Raw genomic sequence first — 17291 nt, forward strand, 5'->3', positions numbered from 1 at the left:
ACTATACTCCAGCTGAAAAAGAGATACTAGCAGCATATGAAGGAGTTCGAGCTGCTTCAGAAGTGATCGGTACTGAAGCACAGCTTCTCCTGGCACCTTGACTGCCGGTGCTGAGCTGGATGTTCAAAGGGCCGATTTCCTCTCCACATCATGCAACCGAAGTTACGTGGAGTAAATGGATTGCATTGATCACGCAACGAGCTCGAATTGGAAATCCCAATCGCCCAGGGATCTTAGAAGGGATTACAGACTGGCCAGAAAGCAAAGACTTTGGGATGTCTCCAGATGAGGAGGAAGTAAAACGTGCTGAAGCAGCACCACCGTATAATACTCTTTCAGAGACAGATAAGCAGTATGCACTGTTCAGAGATGGATCCTGTCGTCTTGTAGGAAAACATCGAAGGTGGAAAGCTGCTGTGTGGAGTCCCACACGACACGTTACAAAAGCCACTGAAGGACAAGGTGAATCTAGTCAATTTGCAGAAGTGAAAGCCATCCAGCTGGCTTTGGACATTGCTGAACGAGAGAAGTGGCCAATACTTTATCTCTACACTGACTCATGGATGGTAGCAAATGCCTTGTGGGGGTGGCTACAGCAATGGAAGAAAAGCAACTGTCAGCGCAGAGGTAAACCCATTTGGGCTGCCACACTGTGGCAAGACATTGCTGCTCGGCTAGAGAGCCTGCCTGTGAAAGTTCGGCATGTAGATGCTCATGTGCCTAGAAGTCGAGCCACGGAGGAACATCTAAACAACCAACAAGCAGATCAAGCTGCTAAGATTAAAGTAGCTGAGGTAGACTTGGACTGGCAACATGAAGGTGAACTTTTCCTAGCTCGGTGGGCCCATGATGCTTCAGGGCATCAAGGTAGAGATGCAACATCTAAATGGGCTCACCATCGAGGGGTGGATTTAACTATGGACACTATTTCACAAGTTATTCATGAATGTGAAACTTGCGCCGAAATCAAACAAGCAAAACGGTTAAAGCCTGTATGGTATGGGGGGCGATGGTTAAAGTATAAGTATGGAGAAGCTTGGCAGATTGATTATATTACACTTCCACAAACACGTCAAGGTAAGCGTTATGTACTTACAATGGTGGAAGCAACCACCGGACGTTTGGAAACATATGCCGTACCTCATGCTACAGCCCGAAATACTATCTTGGGCCTTGAAAAGCAAGTCCTTTGGCGACACGGTACGCCAGAAAGAATTGAATCAGACAATGGTACTCATTTCAAAAACAGTCTTATAGACAATTGGGCCAAAGAACATGGTATTGAGTGGGTATATCATATTCCATATCATGCACCAGCCTCTGGGAAAATTGAAAGGTACAATGGTTTGCTAAAAACTACACTAAAGGCACTTAGTGGTGGAACCTTTAAAAAAAGGGATTCACGTTTAGCAAAAGCCACTTGGTTGGTCAACACCAGGGGATCAACCAATCGAGCCGGGCCTGCCCAGTCCGAAATTCTACGTACTTTAGAAGGAGATAAAGTCCCTGTAGTACACATGAAAAGTATGTTAGGAAAGGCAGTCTGGGTTACTCCTGCCTCAGGCAAAGGCAAGCCCATTCATGGGATTGTTTTTGCCCAGGGACCTGGCAGCACCTGGTGGGTGATACTTAAGGATGGAGACATTGGGTGAGTACCTCAAGGGGATTTGGGTTTAGGTGAAAATATTAAGTACTGAACTTCATTATGTGAATTGCCATGCTAACAGTGTTTAATAAGTGTCTTCCAGATCAAGACAGTGATGATGAAACCAGAGCTAGCTTCTTCGAGTGGCGCCTGACAACTTCTTCGAAGTTGATGTCTTTAACCCACAAACAGTGGTCATGAGATGCACTTGTACCATTTTTCCTGCCCTGAGAGACTGTCGTGACAAAATGAACTTAATGAACTTTTTAAAGGATGGTCCACTGATTAATTACTCCTGTGTACATATGTACATATGTATATATACATATAGTAGTAGCGATTAATTAGATTGTATTGATAGATTGTTTTGATAAGGTTTAAGCATTCAGTGAATGGCATATTATAAGGGGTGGAATGTCCTGGTTTTGCTAAAAACAAGTTTCTCTTTTAGTGAATTTGCCTGTCAGCTAAAGCCTTCATATTAACTGCATTTTCCTGGAGAACCAGACACATGTTTTGGTAAACCTAGCAATGGAATGCAAACTTATTGATAAGCACGGATGGACATCTCGCGAGAGGGGCGACGAGAAACAAGTGACCAAGAAACTGACCAACTGTATAACATTCCATTCACGTGAATACTTCATATAAAAGTGCGAGATCACGAGGATCTCGTCCCTTTTCCTTATAGCCGTCATTAGGAGAGGACCTTGCTAGTCGTCCCTGCAAACTGAGGCCTAGTGACAGACTGAATCCAGCTCCGGTTGGCTGCAGAGTCTAATCCAGGACTTCAGGTGCCAGCTCTGCAGTTGCTGAGACTTTCAAGATTGGTTTTGTATATTTTGTATTATTTTCTCTATTCTTATTAGTAGCATTAGTAAAACATCTTTAATTTTTTCCAACTCTCTTCACTCTGTGCTTCTTTTCCTCCCAATCGCCTCTCCTTAGTGGAAAGGGGGGAGAAGGAGGGGCAAAAAGGGGGAAGTTGGGGGGAAGAGGGAGTTAACAATACATCTGCCAGGGTTTTATTGTCACCCCGCAATCTAAACCCTCGACAGGGACAAATGCGTATTCATATGTTGTATTGGGCTAACGCCGTTTTTGCTAGTGTGTAACCAGAATATACCAAAATTAGCACGGGAATTGATACAAGAGTATATATTTGGAATTAAATTTGCAATGATTGCTTTGAATCTTATGAAAAGCAATGGAAAATTAGTTTTTTGTATATATATATATATACACACACACACCTTAATCAGATTGGGAGGAAACACAAATGTGGAGAATAATCAAGTCCTCTTGTTATAGTTGAATTGAATTTTGTGGGCTGTGTTTTGATTCTGTAGACCGTATCCAAGATTCTTAGCTTTGATACTGTATCCAGGTTCAGAGTGTGCATTCAAGCATGATTTTATATAATCATACCCCATTCTTAAAATTGACATAGATTTATGACATATTCTTTAGAACAGGTAACTTTAACCATACCCTATTCTTAAGATTGATATAGATTTAAGACATATTCTTTAAAACAGGTAACTTAGAAATAACTGATAAACATGCGAATGTTACTTAGCATTGCTTAGATAGATAATTTGTGTTAGAATAGGTGTGGGATATGCTAATGGTTGTCAAGAATTGTAATGCATATGTATGTGATCAAATTGTATAAATATGGTGTAGTCTGAATCAGTGGCTGAAGCCAGCTTTGGGTGCGAACCCCTGGTTTCCCAGCGCTGAAATAAAGCACCGCATATAACTGCACCTGTGGTTATGTGTCTTGAATGCTAACATTTTTGGCGACCCAGATGGGACCTCGCGAGCATTGCTGAGGCGGATCGCGTCTTGATCCTGCTCCAGCTAGCACCGAGGTATTCTTGGGGAGCGCATCGGACGCGACCGACCCTCTGCTGCTCACGACGGACCTCTGACTGGTAAGAAGGTGCTTTATCTGGATTGTTGGGTACCCACTTGGTCTGGTTCTGGTCTGGTAGCCTGCTGGTCAGGCATCTGGTAGCCTGCCGGTCAGACGCGGCGAAAGCCACGCTCGGTTGGGCAGGGAGCTCCCGTGGTATTGCCTAGGCAGCCGTCCGTCAGACAGAGGGAAACCTCTGCAGGTTCGGCATCTGGTCTGGTTATTTGTGCGGCAGGCTCGGCACCTGGTCTGGTTATTTGTGCGCACCTGGTCTGGTTATTTGTGCTACTCAGCACCTGGTCTGTAGTTCTGGTGATTTAATCTGTATTTACTGTTGAAACCGGTGATTTGATCCTGTTTACTGTTGTTCTGGTAAAGTTACTGTGTTATCTTTCTGTGTTAGTTATCTGTATCCTTCTCTGTTGATATGTCCAATTCAAACGTATCTCCGTCAAATTGCTTTCTGAAACATTAGAAGAAGGCTGGGTTTGGACAGTTTATGCATAAAAGAAGTGTGATTGTGATCTGTTTGCATATTTGAACTCGGTATTCGGTTTGCATGTCTGAGCTCAGTATTTTAGTTTGTATGTTTATATTTGGTACCAAAAGAATTTGTTTGGGGAAATAATTACAAAATAAGAACCATTTCCGTTACTAAAGTGCCACCTTGCTCCCCCTTCAGATGCATCTGTACACATGAAAGTAAATTGAGTTAGCTGTATTGCAGTTAGTGTTGTTTTGTGGATAGACTGATTTGGATTTGGATCTAAAATTAATGTTAGGGATTGATGTTTAGTATGCTGTTTATTGACATCTGTAAGAAGTTACAAAAGGGTAGGAGCTGAGGGATGTAACTATTGTTCAGCTAATTGGAATTACATATAAAGTTTATAATCACAGGAATTAAATAAAGAGAGAAAAAGGGCAAAAGGAGCCCAAACCTGTGCCCGGCAGCTTCTCCTTGATAAGCTGCAGAGAGAAAAAAAAAAAAAAGGTGAAAAGCTGACTGTCTGCTAAAGCGGTGGGAAAGGGGGGGGGAGCGGCGGCTGCTAAGGCTGAAGCTGCAGCTCCTCTCCTCCAAGCTCGCCGCCCGCGGGGGATCATCAAACGTAATAGCACCCCTGCGGCAGGCAGTAGGTGTTGGGGGGGGAACCAGTCTATGTAAAAGTCCCGTTTTCGCCGGGGGATTTAGTGATCTGGAAGCAAAAGTGATTAAGGTTGCAAAAGTGATTAAGATTATAATTAAGACGCAGAATCCTGATTGGGATGATTTACAAGTCATTTTAGATACATTAATGGACTCTACAGAAAAATATGTGGTTATACAGGTTGCGAGGGATAAGGTGAGAGAAGATATTCAGAATGGGAAAGTAGAGGCTAACGTTGATGAGAACTTTCCAAAAGAAGATCCCCGATAATACAGGAGATACAGACAATACAGGAGGCGGGTTAAGCTGTCTCCGGAGGTATCAGGATTGGTTATTGATTGGCGTTTAAACTGCTATGCCGAAGCAAATGAATTGGTCAAAATTTTATGATGTGATGCAGGAAAACAGTGAGTCTCCCTCGGCCTTTATAGAAAGATTAAAAGAAGCTGCCAAAACCGGGATGTAAAATTTTTAGTAGACACAGGGGCTATTTATAGTCTCTACTGAATTCCTTACAGGGGGCGGTAGGTCACAGAGCTACAACAATTGTTGGTGCCACAGGGAAGGAGGAAGTACGGCCATTCCTGCAACCTTTGGATTTGTGTTTTGGAGAAAAGGAGCTAACCCACGAGTTCTTATATGTTCCAGATTGTCCAGTTTCTCTTTTAGGACGAGATTTGCTGACCAAATTAGATGCCACAATAACATTTGAGGATGGAAATTTGGTAATGAAAGTTCCGGAGTCAAAGGTAGGACAAATTTTACTATTAAAGGAAAATCCAATTGTAAAAATACCACAGGCAATAGAAGATGCAGTGATTCCCACGGTATGGGAAACTGACATACCTGGGAAGTCAAAGGCAGCTAAACCTGTGAAAGTAGCGCTGAAGGAAGGTGCTGAACCGGTACGATTAAGACAGTACCCATTGAAATTGGAAGCCAGATTAGGAATAGTATCTTTAATTGAGAAATTTTTGAAATATGGAATTCTAGAAGAATGTGAATCAGAATACAATACTCCAATTTTTCCAGTAAAGAAACCTGATGGTAGCTATCGCCTACTCCAAGACTTATGAGCAATAAACCAGATCACTAAGGACATACATCCAGTAGTTGCAAATCCGTATACCTTGTTAACATCTGTGAAAGAGAAATATAAATGGTTTACAGTACTAGATTTAAAAGATGCCTTCTTCTGCATACCCCTTGACCAGGAAAGCAAAAGCTATTCGCTTTCGAATGGGAGAATCCACACAATAGGAGAAAGGCCCAATTAACCTGGACACGCCTTCCACAAGGATTTAAGAATAGTCCAACTATCTTCGGAAATCAACTAGCCAAACAGCTTGAGGAATGGACTACAAGAGGCTATATCGGAATTCCTCGACAATGGTATTTGTTGCTGCAATATGTGGATGATATTCTGATTGCTGCTGAGACCCAAGAACTTTGCATTCAGGTAACAATTGAAATATTGAATCAATTAGGAATGAATGGATATAAAGTGTCAAAAAATAAAGCTCAGATTGCATCCACAACTGTGATCTATCTAGGATGCGAGCTTTCTCAAGGACAGCGAAGACTAGGTATAAACCGCTATCTACTAGGTATAACCGCTATAAACATGCTATCTGTGCGATCTCAGAACCGCGTAACTTACATGAATTAAGATCTTTTCTAGGAATGGCAGGATGGTGCAGGCTCTGGATCATGGACTATGGACTTATTGCCAAACCTTTATACGAGGCACAGAAGAATAAGACCTTGGTGTGGGAAAGACCACAACAAGAAGCTTTTCAAAAATTGAAACAGGCCTTAATGCAAGCGCCTGCTTTGGGCCTACCTGATCTGAGTAAAGACTTTCAGTTATTTGTACATGAATGACAGAGACTTGCTCTAGGGGTATTAACCCAACGGCTGGGATCTTGGAAAAGGCCCGTAGGTTATTTCTCTAAACAACTTGACCCGGTAAGTGCTGGATGGCCGGCGTGCTTGCGGGCGGTGGCTGCTACCGTGATATTAATTCAGGAAGTCCGGAAACTGACTATGGGGAAAAGGATCGAAGTGTTTGTAACCCATATGGTGACTACTGTATTGGAACAAAAGGGGGGCCATTGGCTTTCCCCAAGTAGGATGATGAAATATCAGGCAATTTTAACAGAGCAGGATGATGTTATCCTAAAAACAACTAACCTAATGAATCCAGCTGTGTTTTTAAGCGCAGAGACTGAAGAAGAAAATCTGGAACATGATTGTGTGGAGGTCATTGAATATACCCACGCAAGTCGACCTGACCTGAAAGATACCCCATTGGAGAAGACGGATTGGGAGCTTTTTACTGACGGCTGTAGTTTTGTGGAAAGCGGAGTGCGGTATGCAGGATACGCGATTACTACTGCCAAAACAGTAATTGAAGCTAAATCCCTACCACCAAACACATCAGCACAGAAAGCTGAGTTGATAGCCCTAACTAGGGCATTAGAGCTCAGTGAGGACAAAAGGGTCAATATTTGGACCGACTCAAAATATGCATTCGGGGTTGTTCATGTACATGGAGCTCTTTGGAAAGAGCGTGGACTACTCTCCTCCCAAGGAACAAACATCAAGTACCAAAAAGAAATATTGAACTTGATTAATGCCGTTCAAAAGCCATCACTAGTTGCCATCATGCACTGTAAAGCTCATCAGAGTGGGACATCGAAAATTATTGAAGGAAACCGACTTGCTGATCAAACAGCCCGATCAGTGGCACGACGAGTCTGGATGATGGTGGGTCTTGTCTCCCAAAAGGTAAGAGCAATTGATTTATTACCTACACCTTCAGAGGCACCTGAATATTCTACAGAAGATGAGAAACTGGAAAGACTAGTAAAAGCCGTCAAGGGTAATTCTGGATGGTATGTAACCACCAACAGACAAATTGTGATCCCAATCACAATTATGAGAGGGATACTTCAAGCGGAGCACCAGAAGTGTCATTGGGGTGCAGAAGCATTGGTAACTTATCTAAGAAAACAAATTATCTCGGTCCAGATGTTAACAATGGCAAAATCTATCACAGCTAAGTGTGAAATTTGCTTGAGAAATAATCCTTTAGTTAAAAGAAAAGTAGATATGGGAAAAACTAGGACAGGTGTACAACCAGGGGATTGTTGGCAAATAGATTATGTGGAACTCCCCAAAACTCGAGGATTCAGATATCTGCTAGTTGGGGTATGCACCTTTTCAGGATGGCCAGAAGCCTTCCCTTGTCGCACCAACCAGGCACAAGAAACTGTAAAATGGTTACTGAAGGAAATAATTCCTAGATTTGGAGTACCATTGGGAATATCATCTGATAGGGGACCGCATTTTGTTGCTCAAGTGGTAAAGGAAGTCAGTAGATATTTGGGAATTAAATGGGAATTACACACCCTGTGGAGACCCCAGTCTAGTGGCCAGGTGGAGAAAATGAATCAGACGTTAAAACGACAACTTAGCAAAATTTGCCAAGAAGCAAAATTTAATGGCCCCAGGCCTTACCAATAGCGTTATTGCGAATTAGGATTAAACCTAGGAGTGGAGTGTCGGTAAGCCCATACGAAATTCTGTATGGCAAACCATATGAAGCACCTGATCCGAATCCAAGTGTACATGTAAAAGGTAATCAGGATGTGTACAATTATGTGTTGTCTCTTGGCAGGACATTGAATCAACTCAGATCCGTATTAGTGTGGAATCGCCCACTAGCACTTGAGAATCCGGTACATGATATAGAACCTGGAGACATGGTGTATATAAAGACTTGGAGAGAAGATCCTTTAAAAGAACGTTGGGACGGACCTTATCAAGTACTTTTAACTACATTTACCGCAATCAAGGTTGCTGAAATAGACTCCTGGATACATTACACCCGAGTGAAGAAAGTCCCAAAACTGTGGCAATCACGATTAGTGGGTCCAACCACACTTAAAATCACAACGCAGGATGTCTAACTTTTGTTACCGTTTTGTTTTTATAGTAGTGTATGTACCCAGACTGTATGCCACACTGATTTGCAAAGTCGCTGGAGAACAATTATGTAAAACACGAAGGGCTATAGGAGATAGTGACAACATTCAAATGCCACAAGTAGTACAGAGTGTACAGAATCAGGCAGAGAATCTGATGATAGGACTAATTCGAGATTTTGCACAAACCCAAAATGTCAGTAGCATCACTGCTTGTCTTCCCATCCCGAAATCAGCTGAAGATCCGGTACAGTGGGGAATAATATCTACGACCTTACCAGAAGTAAATAAGACTGGTAAGATAGTGTGTGAGTCCCATACTAAAATAGAGCAAGTACCAATTGAACAACGGACAAAAGAGCTTGTTAAGAATGCCATGATAAAAAGAGGTGACTGCTTAAAGTTGCCAGGAGCAGAATTTGTAAAGATATGACGATTTCATAATACTTCTATTATTTTGTTTTCCTTTTTATAAGTAATATAGTAACATAAGATTTACAGCCCCGCATATGCCGCAAACTTTTTATGTTTACCAATTGAACCTACAATAACATAAATCCTTCTGCCACCAAATAATTTGCTAATTGGGCTAAGCTGCAAAATAAAAGTCTTTTGTTTACAGACCTTATGTACTGTTCATACTGTTTTCCAACCAAAGGGACCCATGAACCTGAGTCACTTGTCCCCCCGACTCATACCTCTGAGCGGGATGTGACAAGTAGACACCCATGACAATCTCCGCGTTATTTGTCTGACCTGTAATAAGTGATGGTCAAAATTTTTAATGTTGAACAAATCGAGTAGGATTCAATTGTATTATGCATATTATTGTAAGCAGTAACTGTGCTTGTGCGAGTTTGATTATGTTTTGTAGAACCTTGTAGTAGTAGTTAAAGACAATGCCATAAATAACAGGACTACCAGGTGGTGCCATAAATAACAGGACTACCGGATGGTGTCATAGATAACAGGACTCCCGGATGGTGCCACAGATAATAGGACTCCCAGATGGTGTTACAGATAACAAAGCGCTCGGATGTTGCAACAGATAACAAAAGTTATTGGCTTGGGGAGGAAGCGAAGTGAGTGTGGACCCTGCCATAAGGCAGGGCGGGACTCTCTAGTAGTGCGGTTCTCATAGCCCGCGAGGGCGTGAGCCACGAACGAGGGGTGCGTGTGTGTGTGTGAAAAGAAGACACTCTGGAAGATGGGACAGAAGAAGGGCAAGCCTTCTGATCTCATGGGGAAGGGACCCACAGAGAGGTTGCCAGATATTCCCCGAGAATCCTCATTGGGCCTTGTGTTCACTGGGAAGGGACCCACGGAGAGGTCTAGCACGCGAAACAAAAATAGGGAAAATATGGTTTACTATTGCATGCATGTCTGGGGAAGCCAGCAGATTAGACCAGATCATTTATTTTGGCCAATTTTTGGGTCATATGAGAATTGGATTTGTCAGGCCCTAAATCTTTACCAACGGCACCAACAAGGGCCGGGTGCTGACATTAAGTGGCCCCAGCAGTGCCCTAACTGGGATAATCAAAACCCGGAACACAGGGGCCATATGGGAGATCTCCGCACTATAATCGTCCAAGGGATTAAGGAATCTGTCCCTCAGGGGCAGAACATAAATAAAGCCTTTAAAGAACAACAAAAGAAAGATGTGACTCCCACAGAATGGCTAGAAAGACTAAGAAAGAGATTGCAGCTTTATTACGGTATAGACCCTATGACACCGGTCGGGCAAGCTCTTTTAAAAACACAGTTTGTGGCGAAGTCATGGCCGGATATTAAAAAAAAAAAAAAAAAAAAAAAAAAGGTTAGAAAAATTGGAAAATTGGCAAGAGAAAGGGTTGGATGAGTTGCTAAGGGAAGCACAGAAGGTTTATGTGAGAAGGGAGGAAGAGACTCAGAAGAGGCAAGCTAAAATTTTAGTAGCGGCAGTTCGAGAGGTACAGAGGATGGCTCCACAGAAGGGAGGGCCACCACGCAGAGGTGGGAATGGGCCACCTCAGGGAAGTCAAGTCGGACTGAAGGATTTGAAGGAAATCGAATATTTTTACTGTCAGAGGAAGGGACATATGCGAAGGAGCTGTAGGAAACGTATACAGGATGAGAAAATGTATTATGCTGAGTAGGGGTGTCAGGGGCTCTATCTGCTGGGGACTCCTAAAACAACAGAGCCCTTGATAAAATTAAAGTTAGGTCCCCAGTGCCAGGAAATGGAATTCCTGGTAGATTCGGGGGCAGAAAGATCTATTGTCCAAACTGTGCCCCGGGGATGTGCTCCATCTTCGGAGAAAATAGAAGTACTAGGAGCAAAAGGAGACCCCTTTTCTGTACTAGTAATTAAAGGGGTAGAAATAGAATCCCCATCCCAAATAGGGATAGGGTCCCTTTTATTAGTGCCTGAAGCTGAATATAACCTATTAGGAAGGGATTTAATGGTCAAATTGGGAATTAGTTTAGAAATAAAAGATCGGGAATTGAAAGTAAAACTATACCAAGGTAAGAGAGGATTTAGAAGAAGAAGAGGAGTTTTTATGTGGATCATCACGGGTAGTGGATGGGAAAAGGAAGTCAGGATACGCTATAATAGATGGAAACAGCTGGACAACTAAGGAGTCAGGTCCCCTTAACTCAGGATGGTCAGCGCAGGCTTGTGAGCTGTTCGCAGTATTGAGGGTATTACAGTTGTTAAAAGATAAGAGAGGAACAATATTTACAGATTCTAAATATGCATATGGGGTGGTTCACACGTTCGGAAAAATTTGGGAAGAGAGGGGACTGATGAATTCTCAGGGTAAAGGATTAATACATGAGACCTTAATAACGCAAACTTTGGAGGCATTAAGAGGGCCCAAACAAATTGCGGTAGTTTATGTAAAGGGCCATCGGAAGGGAACCTCCGCGCAAATAAGAGGGAATAATTTAGCAGATGAGGAAGGTAAGAAAGCTGCATTGCTGGTAATAAAAGAAATGGGCAGCTGGAATCAGCAGTTTCCAAAAAGTGTTAGAATGGAAGAATCCTTTTTGCACTCTTTTCTTAATATTAAGGACATTCTTAAAACTAGTTAACACGTCAGTGTATTAGTTTTTAAACTTCAAGGTATTTTCGGGAGCTTTTACTTAATAAGAATAAAACTTTGTTATTGTGCAATATTTGTTCATTAGTTTAAAAATTGTCACCTTTAAGAGTTGGTCCCATATAAATGTATCTTCTGTCAGGGAGTTTTAAATACCAGATTTCTTTTTTGTTACATTGTATTTTGAAATCTGTTTTCCTATGTGCTTGTACTCTGTGCCTTCAGCTTGTGCACTTTGCAACTTTATAGACCATATTTTGTTACTGCAAAATGTGTTCTTGAGTCAAAACTTGACGTGAACAAACATGCTGCAAAGTTGCACTTTTCTCTTGCTTTAATGGGAGGTGAATCTGAAAAAAAGTCGAACCTATCACCGTCCCTAATCGTGACTTGGAAGTTTGCCCCCTTTTATTTTACATGTGTTTTAGTGTTCAGTGTGGGGACCAACTCTCATAGAACCCCTTTCATTGACTTTTCAGTAGCTTCCATAATCGCAATAGATTGAGGTGTGAATTCCAGACTGAATAAGATACTAAGATGTGTTTGATGCTGTGCTATGCAGAAATATTTGGGGCAAATTCTTGGGTTTTGTAGGTCTGCAAAGTGCATCTCTGGCAGCACGAACCAGACTTGCAGTTGGTTGATCAGTGAACAGTGGCACCTGTCTAAGGTCACTTTGTGGCTCCTGTGCCGTTTCTCCTGTCCAGGGGACTGAGCAGAGTTGGGGGGGGAGGTGTTGTCCCTGCCGCGTATGTTCTTTGTTTTTTTTTTTTTTCTTCCTGCGTTGTGTGGTGAAGTCCCGCGGGCCCTTTTGTGCTTGTGTGGCTTCGTAAGAACTGTTAAAGCGAGGTCTGGTGGTCTAGAGACCACCTTTAGATATAGCAATACATCGTATCAAACCAGGAAATCAAGTACTCATAAAAACATGGAGGGAATCATCGCTAACCCGTCCTGGGAGGGACCTTTCCTTGTTTTACTCACCACAGATATCACAGTCTGCACCGTGGAAAGAGGATGGACACACGCTAATCGAGTAAAAGGTCCTATACTGCACACAGACTGGGAAGTCACTGGGAAACTGTATGAGTTGAAGCTGACCTTCAAGAGGAAACAGACACGTGACGCATAGCCCTGGATACTAGGCTTTTTATGGACAATTGTAAGGAATTACATAAGTCGCACATTGCATGTCCTGTATGTAAGCAATGCAATCCGTGGGTATGTCGTGTGTGTCACGGGTGCGGGATACAGCAGTGAAAAAAAGTTTCCTTATGTTGAACGATGGTGTAATGAGTGTTGGGAAAAAAAACCTTAGATACCATTAGGATATTAATAATCACTGATAAGTCCAGACATTTGGGAAATAACCAAGAGGAAGTGTAAGAAGCGTTTTGGTAAGAAAAGATACAGGAAGTGTTCCAAACCCTGTGAGGATTCGGGACAGTGGCCAAACCCTTGTATTTGAAAATAGCCCTATTGGGTTCAATATTGGAAAGTGGGTTGTGACAGAACAAGGAGAGAATTCAGGAGGCAGTCCCCTGAAGACTACAACTGCTGCCGAGAAGATAACTTATCCGGCTACTCTGAAGCAACAGAGTAGGCCCAGGGCAAGGCAGAGGGGTATCCTTGTGGGGATTGGCAAGTGCCTCCGAAGACTTCTAAAATAAAGCAGCTCCTTAAGCAGAACAACCCTCAACAAAATGAACCTCCACTGGCTGATTTTCAGCCAGCCAGGGGCCGGGTTGCTCTCCCTAATCCTCCTTACCTTACCGGTAATAATAGCAATAAAGCAGGGGAGTTCTCACCAACCTTTTAAATGGACCCTCTATCGATGGGAGGACCAAACGATAATACAACAACAGACCACATCAGGGTCACCTTCTTTTACTGTAACCTTATGCCAATTAGTTCAGATTGAGCCATGCCTTAACAAAATGGGGTTTTATATGTGCCCCAGCACAGGGCCCTCGTATTGTAATACTCCAGGACACTATTACTGCTCTTACTGGGGGTGTGAAATGATTGCCTCAAGCTGGCCAATTCCTCCGGCAAATACTGATAAGTTCTTAAAGGTTGGATGGGGACCTGTAGGATGCATTCCTCCTTCGAACCAAGGCCGCCGACTAAAACTCGGTTATCCTCGCAACCGAAACGAGCGGGACAGTGATGGCGAGTATGAATATATATTCCTTAACATAACAAACCCTGAACATAGTGGATGGTTTGTTAGAAAAACCTGGGGAATGCGATATTATCGACCGGGTGCTGATAGAGGAAGCATGTTTCTCATAAAGAAAGAAGAAGTTAAACCGACCCCTCTAGGTAGGGAGACAAAGACAGTAGAGAAGGAGAATATAATAGTAATAGAGGAAACTGTCACTGAAGCCTTGAAATCTCTGAATATTGAAGCCCCGGAATCTTTGAATCCTCTATGGGGAATTATTCTGGCTGCTTATCAAACTCTAAACTATACTCAACCCAACTTAACCATGGGTTGCTGGTTGTGTTATAATGTTAATCCACCGTTTTATGAAGCTATACGGGATAATCGTCGGTATACCATAAACAAGGAGTCTATGCCTATTCAATGTCCCTGGGAAAAGCAGAAAAGAGGGATAACTATGCAACATGTAACTGGAATAGGGACTTGTACAGGTAAAGTACCAAATTCCAAGAGACCACTTTGTGGGAATATCATACCAAGCCTTAATAAAACCACAGGATATATTATTCCCCCGAATAGAACAAAATGGATATGTTCCAGGACGGGACTTACTCCATGTGTGTCTTTAAAAGTGTTTAACAGTTCCCGAGAGTATTGCATGTCAGTTACTATCATTCCAAGGATATTATGTCATCAAGAAGATGTGATGTATCCTAAATCGATTTATTGGACTAGTTAAAAACCGTGTAGAGCGGGTACACCTTATGCTGCTACAGAAACATGGAACTGATGAAGAAGCTGAAATGACCTTACTAGCCCGAAAAGCGGTAACTCGATTTGATCAACAAATAAATGAGTAAAAAAAAAAAAAAAGGGGGAATTGTAATAAGTGATGGTCAAAATTGTTAATGTTGAACAAATCGAGTAGGATTCAATTGTATTATGCATATTATTGTAAGCAGTAACTGTGCTTGTGCGAGTTTGATTATGTTTTGTAGAACCTTGTAGTAGTAGTTAAAGACAATGCCATAAATAACAGGACTACCAGGTGGTGCCATAAATAACAGGACTACCGGATGGTGTCATAGATAACAGGACTCCCGGATGGTGCCACAGATAATAGGACTCCCAGATGGTGTTACAGATAACAAAGCGCTCGGATGTTGCAACAGATAACAAAAGTTCCAGAGGCGGAAATTCCCAGCACGTAAACGAACGCATAACGTATATAAGCACATACGAAAGGTTGATTTGGTGTGCCTGTTGGTGGAACTGAGCTTCCCCCGGTCACCCAGCGCTGTTTTGCCTAATTACCGCTTGCTAAATAAAATCGATTGATTGACGCAGAATCGATTTATTGGCTCTTATTTATAACATGACCCTTAATCCTTACCCAGAGGCTCTCGACTTTGCCGTTGCCAACTGACAGCTCCGTGCAATCCAGTCTCTCTGCTACACACAGTGTCACCCCCCTGCCTCTCTTGCCCTGCCTATCCCTTCTGAATAGCCTATAGCCGTCCATCATGGCACGCCAGTCACAGGATTCATCCCACCAGGGTTCGCTAATGCCAATTATATCGTGTCCCTGGGATGGGACCAAGGCTTCTAGTTCATCTTGCTTTTTCCTCATGCTGTGCGCATTAGTGTAGAAGCACTTCAAGTGTGGCTGTTTGTGCCCTTCACCTCGTGGCGCAGTCTGAGGAATCTCACTGCCAAGCATCTCCTCAAGCTTTGGTGTGCCATCCTGCTGCTCATCACTGACTGGCCTGGTACTGCCCCCTTCCAATCTAGTTTAAAGCCTTATGAATCAGCCTTGCTAGCCCCTGAGCAAACACCCTTTTCCCCTTCTGTGAGAGATGCATTCTGTCAGGTGTTAAGAGACCTGGGGAAGGTCTGACTTTCCCATGGTCGAAAAACCCAAAGTTTCATCAGTGACACTAGTCACATAGCCATGTGTTGATTAGTTGGGCCTGCCTGTTCCATTCTACATTCGTGCCCGCTACTGAAAGTATGGAGGAGAAAACCACCTGAGCACCTGAGCCACTGACCAGCCACCCCAAAGCTCTGAAATCCCTTTTGATTTGCTTAATACTACTTTTTCCTATCTCTTCCCTGCCAACATTAAAAGCCAACAGCATGTAATAGTCAGAGGACCTTACCAGCCTGGAAAGTTGTTGAGCCACATCTCTTACCCTGGCCCAAGGGACGCAGCAGACTTCCCTGTGGATTGGGTCAGATCGGGATGTTGGACTCCCTGTTCACTTCAGAAGGGGGTCACCTATGACAACTACCCTTCTTTTATTCTTTACATGTGTAAATAAAATGGATTTCTGCAGTGCTGGTGTGTGGAGACTGGGCTCTTCTTCCAAAGCTGTGATGAGTAACAGACTGAAGAAATTGCCCCCATGAGGCCATGTTGCTGTGCTTGGGTTCTCCATGGGCTAAGGGCAGTAGGGCATGTGGCAATGTGTTAGGGAATGGACCTGAGCTGAGGCTTCGCATGTGGGTGCTGTGGAATAATTACTGAGAGTGCAAATTATTGAAACTAATTATCAAAGATACACTTATTGAGAATAAAGCTATATCCATATCTTCAGCATATAAGGCAGTTGCACAGTGGGGAAGAAATCTGCTCTGTATGATTTCACCCCACACACACCTGGCCTGCATTATTAATTGGTAGTGCCTGAGGAAGCTCAGTGTAGTATCAACTAAAAGATAGGGGGGGCTGAGTGTTATGAAGGTGTGGCAGAATGCAAACCCCCCTCTCTCCCCCTCCCTCCTTCATCATGGAAGGAGTAGACACATCTCCCTCTCTCTGTGTGCTGCTTGAGGCTAACAGCTTCTTTTGTTTGGCCTCAGGAGCCCCCTGGCCAGGGCCGTTAAAAGAAAGGAGAAGGGAGTGCCAAGATGCCAGGGAGCCGCTGGGTGCTCGTGGCCGGTGTGGGGGATGTTTGGAAGCTTCAGGGGCACCCAACAGCCAGTGTGGGGGTGCAGAGAAGCTTCTGGAATGCCTACAGTCAGATCTGATCAGGCTATAAAACAGGATTCTCGTTGAGACTCTGCCCTTGTCGCGAATCTCTTGGAGCACGAGCGAGATGCTGCTGCCAAGAGCCCCCCCTGGGATGGAGACTCCGCTTGCCTTGCCGCCACGTGTGTGAGTAAAATTAGCCCTCGCAGGATTGTGAGTGTATCTACTTTCTGTGCACATTTGCACACGTACTTTCTGTGCTCAATACGAGCACGTGTAAAATTAATCGTTGCATAATTGCAGGTGTATTTTCCTCCCGTGCTTCCACATAAGCACGTGTAATATTCCGTGCACATTTGCACATGTATTA

General features: G+C 43.2%; 1 protein-coding gene across 1 annotated transcript in view; it reads left to right on the plus strand.

Annotated features, from left to right (window-relative positions):
- Positions 1 to 6345: 6345 nt before the first annotated feature.
- The window catches only part of LOC135577014 (uncharacterized), an 82640-nt gene continuing 71694 nt past the window's right edge, over positions 6346 to 17291 (plus strand). Inside the window, 1 exon segment of the mRNA XM_065044453.1 lies at positions 6346 to 7595. Within this exon segment, the coding sequence (XP_064900525.1) occupies positions 6395 to 7595 (1201 nt within the window). The 5' untranslated portion in view covers positions 6346 to 6394.

The sequence above is a fragment of the Columba livia genome, chromosome W (assembly GCF_036013475.1).
Source record: "Columba livia isolate bColLiv1 breed racing homer chromosome W, bColLiv1.pat.W.v2, whole genome shotgun sequence".
NCBI classification, from domain to species: Eukaryota; Metazoa; Chordata; class Aves; order Columbiformes; family Columbidae; genus Columba; species Columba livia.